Raw genomic sequence first — 4,748 nt, 5'->3', positions numbered from 1 at the left:
TTCAGGTGTGTCCTTTGCCGAGAATGTTATTTATCTCTTTTTCCATTCTTCTAATGGCTCTCTTTTTGCCACACTGAATATTTTGTTTCCTCCGAAGTCCCTTTTGTATACTCTTCTGAGCACGTTGTCGTGGAAGTTTTGAATGCTCCTAGCAGAGTTTACTATTGAACTGCAATTTAGTTTGTTGGTGCCTCGATCTATTTCGATCCAGTATATAGGCTGGTTCTGGGGTAGCGGTGGTAGCATTTGTACATATCCTTCCAAAAAATGAGATAGCTTCCCTTGATCCAACAAACGAAGTATAATTTTTCGAATGTTTATGCAGTCATTTGTATGGTGCCCATGGAACCTGTGGTATCTGCAAAATTCATTTCTCCTAGCGTCTGGAGGGGGTTCTTTTCCCATGTTTGGTGGGGGTGGTATTTCTTATATTAACACTATCGCTTCCCATATTTTCTCAACGGTGGAATTGAGTCGTGGAAGTTTTACATCTTCAAAGGGAGGTGCATTTGTTCTTCGTGCACCGAATCTAGGTCCTTGGTTGTTTCTCTGCTGAAATCCTGGATTATAACTTCGTGTATTATAGCTCATTTTCCTTGATTCCTCGTATCTTTGTTGATCGATCCACTCCTGATCTCCACTTGACACATCCACAAGCTTTTCCAGGAGGGGGGTTGATGGTCCCCTTTTATGGCAGCTTTTATCATCTTCTACTGCATGTACCGTCCTTGGTAACAACCTCGAATTTCGTTCCTTCATGGTAATGGGTGTTACCTCGCCAGCTTGCCTTTTCTTTTCTTCCAACGCTATGTATTCCTCCTGGTACTCCCTTAATTCGTTCATCGTCATGGAGTTTCGGATTATGAATATCTGAGTGTATAGTAGATCGGTTGGGAACAAGGCGTTGACGAAGGCTAAGATAAAATACCACTGGACCACCCTTCCCGCTAGCTCGCTGCACACCGTCCTCCATCTCGTCATAATGCTCGCAGGCTCTCTGATTGTCTTCGCCTTAGGTTGAACAAGGTTTCAATTCCTGGCCTCAGCATGCTGTTGCTGATATATGTTGTCAAGAATATCCTTTGCAGATCCTTGAAAGATGAAATTGACCTTTCTGGTAATCCGTCAAACCATGCCAATGCTTCGCCAGTCAGGCTCGCTGGGAAGTACTTACATAGTACAACCTCGTTTCTTCCCCACTGCATCAATGCTAGAGTATATTTCCTCAAGTGTTGTACAACACTTTCTGTTCCACTAAATATTCTTGTGAATGTAGGTAGCACACATTTTTCTGGAATATCCGCATACATTATATCATAGGTGAATGGAGACTTGTCCGCTTCTTCTATCGCTTCTGCCAATTGCGCTCTTCCTCCTCTCTTCGAGTTGCTAATCATGGACCTCATTTCTTGTAGATCGTTCATGATCTTCTGATTCGAATTCCTACCGTTTCCTTCGTTATGACCACCTCTCATCAAGCTAAGTCTTCCCTCACCTCGCTTGATTGCTTCTTGAGGTATCTCTATTTCGTCAAGTCGTGTGTCTTCCTCTCTATTTCGAAAGCTCAAAATGAAGTTGTTTAGAGCCTCTGTTTTTTATGTTCACTTACTAGAAATTAGTTTCCAGATTGATCTTGTATCTTGTCGACCTTCAAAATTTGGACTTCTACCAAACGTTCTTCATTTAAGTGGATAAACCGTCAGTGATCTAATGCTTACTGGGGATCTTTCCATATTCCTAAATGACATATCAAGCTTTTTAAGCATGGGCAAAAATAAAAAATGTGATCAAGCACATGACACACGTTTTTACTCTTTACTCGGTAGTGCTCTAATTGGTACATTCTCTGGACTGTTTGTTAACTACTATATTCTTTGAGCTTTCTCCCATTAGATTTGCTAGCTACTTACGCATGAATTGACAGACATATGTGGCCCGCTCTTTTTGTTTGAGTTTTTTTCTGTTCGCAAATCCATTCCTACTTTATGATGCAACATCTTGATACCTTTCCTAATTTTGGTCTTTTTTTTTTAGATTTCCTTTTCTTTTATAATTTCTTTTTTTTAGATGTTCGATTTTTAGGAAAGATAGGTTAATATAAATAAGGGATTGTAAGATAGTTTTATTCATTCAGTTTTTAAGAGATAATAAACTAGAGTTTTCTCTAAAGCCTTGCATTGATTTGATTCTGTCATCAATTCAAGAGCCTTGCATCGAATTTGATTCAACTCTTCGATTCAAGAAGTCAGGTCTCTAGAAATTTTTACCTAAATTTCTAGATTGAGCTGAATTACCGTTGATACGCTGCGCCAGGTTGGTATCAGATACAGGCTACGTTTTTTTTTTTTTTTCTGTCACTACAATGGTAAGACCTCGTCGAGCACCAGTTCGTACTGAAGCAGAAATCACTCGTGACGCCATTGCTGAGATACAAGCCCAGATGGCTTCCATCACAACTGCCCTCCAAGCCCTTATGGTTCAGCAACCAACACCAGCCGTACGCGAACATGTTGCTCACGTTAACAGTAACAGAGACGATGTTGATAACGAAGAAAACCCGTTTGCAGACGACGTTAACCCCTTTGCTCCTCTACACACCAACCGTACCCTAGCACCAGATAACGTACAAAACGCAGCAGCTCATATTCATTGGGAATCGGGTTTCAAAACCGAGATACCAGAGTTTCATGGAAATTCTTCAGCTGAAGAACTGATCGATTGGATATTCACGGTAGAAGAAATCCTAGAATTCAAACGAGCTCCAATGGATCAATGTGTTCCTGTTTTAACAATGCGTTTTCGTGGAAGAGCAGCTGCATGGTGGACACAATTGAAGACAACTCGTGCACGTCTTGGAAAACCAAAGATCATGTCATGGGATAAACTTTCATCAAAACTTAAGAATACATTCTTGCCTTACAATTATGACCAGCTTATGTTTCAGCGTCTCCATACCATCCGTCAGGGAAATCGATCTGTGGATGACTATTCCACTGAATTTTTTTTACTTCTCAATCGAGTTGATATACAAGACTCTGAGCGTCAACTGGTGGCACGGTTTACAGCAGGATTACGACAACAGATTCAACACACAATCAATCTCTTCTATCCATTAACACTGTCAGAAGCACATCAACAAGCTTTAACTATTGAGGCGCAAACTAAATTATCCTTTTCATCATGGTCTACTGTTCGTTCTTCTCGACCAAATCACAATCCGACTGCGACAGATGACGCTGTTTCTGTCAAAGCAGACACACCCATTGTTCCAGCTCTTGACACTCGGCAAACTCGACCAAACTCAATTCGTTGCTTTTCTTGTGGAGATTTAGGTCATCGACAGTCTAACTGACCCACTAGAAACAGAAGAGGCCTCCTCCTTGACACTGCTGGTAATGACGTTGAAGTAATTTACGATGAGGAAACTACAGAGCCACAAGATGAAGTAGAGGTTCTTAAAGCTGATAGTGGACCAGCATTAATGTTGCGACGTGTGTGTTTAGCTCCACGTGGAACAGATATCAACCATCAACGACATAATCTTTTTCATTCAAAGTGTACTATTGGAGGCAAGGTGTGTAACTTCATAATTGATTCTGGTAGTAGTGAAAACGTCATTGCTGAGGAAGTTGTAACCAAACTTCAATTATCAACAGAACTACATTCTAACCCCTACAAGTTGGCATGGTTGGATCGGAATACCGATGTACTCATAACTCGACGAGCATTGATTTCTTTTTCGGTGGGTGATTCATATAAGGATCAGATTCATTGTGATATTGCTCCAATGGATGCTTTCCATCTACTTTTAGGACGTCCTTGGTTATTTTATCTTCGAGTACAACACGATGGCTATCGTAATACCTACAGTTTTCGTTACAATAATCGCAATTTCACTCTACAGCCTTCTTTGCCCGAGAAACAACATACACCATCAGCTCCAGTCCTTTTCTTGCAGCAAAAGCTTTTGAACAAACACTTCGAGAAGAAAGATGTGTTCTAATATTGATCAATTCGGTTGTCAGAGTCTTTGCCGTCACCTCCAGAACATTTTCAAAGACTATTGGAAGAGTTTCAGGATGTTTTTCCTAATGAGTTACCACCCGGCCTTCCTCCCTCAGAGATATTCAACACCATATTGATCTAATTCCAGATGCTGTTCTTCCTAATCGAGCTCATTATCGTATGAGTCCGAGTGAGCATGAAGAACTTAGACGTCAGGTTGAGGAACTTGTGTTGAAGGGATATTTACGTGAAAGCTGAGTCCGTGTGCAGTCCCAGCTTTGCTTATACCAAAGAAGGATGGATCTTGGAGGATGTGTGTCGACAGCCGTGCTATAAATAAAATTACAGTACGCTATAGATTTCCCATTCCCCGTCTCGACGATCTATTAGATCAAATTGGAGCTGCAACGATTTTCTCTAAACTGGATCTTCGAAGTGGTTATCATCAGATACGATCCGCCCAGGAGATGAATGGAAGACGGCTTTTAAAACTCGAGAAGGACTTTTTGAATGGCTTGTCATGCCCTTTGGCTTGTCCAATGCACCAAGCACTTTCATGCGTGTTATGAATCAATCTCTTCGGCCCTTCATAGGTAAGTTTGTAGTTGTTTATTTTGATGATATTCTCATATTTAGTAAGTCCTTCACAGAACATCTTGCACACTTAAGAGAAGTACTTCTTGTTCTCCGTCGAGATCAACTATTTGCCACACTAAAAAGTGTGAGTTCGGCTCTCCTGAGGT

At 41.0% G+C, this 4,748-nt stretch overlaps 1 protein-coding gene across 1 annotated transcript; it reads left to right on the top strand.

Moving 5' to 3' along the window:
- The first annotated feature begins 2,362 nt into the window (after nucleotides 1-2,362).
- On the top strand, nucleotides 2,363-4,003 carry LOC113311355. Its single transcript, XM_026560196.1, has 2 exons — nucleotides 2,363-3,285; nucleotides 3,367-4,003. Exons 1-2 carry the CDS (start codon nucleotides 2,363-2,365, stop codon nucleotides 4,001-4,003), a joined length of 1,560 nt encoding a protein of 519 aa, XP_026415981.1.
- Nucleotides 4,004-4,748: the final 745 nt, after the last annotated feature.

The sequence above is a fragment of the Papaver somniferum genome, chromosome 9 (assembly GCF_003573695.1).
Source record: "Papaver somniferum cultivar HN1 chromosome 9, ASM357369v1, whole genome shotgun sequence".
NCBI lineage: Eukaryota > Viridiplantae > Streptophyta > Magnoliopsida > Ranunculales > Papaveraceae > Papaver > Papaver somniferum.
This window is presented reverse-complemented; position numbering and strand designations above follow the sequence as displayed.

Coding starts and splice junctions, on each gene's coding strand:
- LOC113311355 (XM_026560196.1), top strand. CDS start 2,363: ATGGTAAGACCTCGTCGAGCACCAGTTCGTACTGAAGCAGAAATCACT. Junction 3,286..3,366: donor GTTCCAGCTCTTGACACTCG/GCAAACTCGACC, acceptor CACTAGAAACAG/AAGAGGCCTCCTCCTTGACA.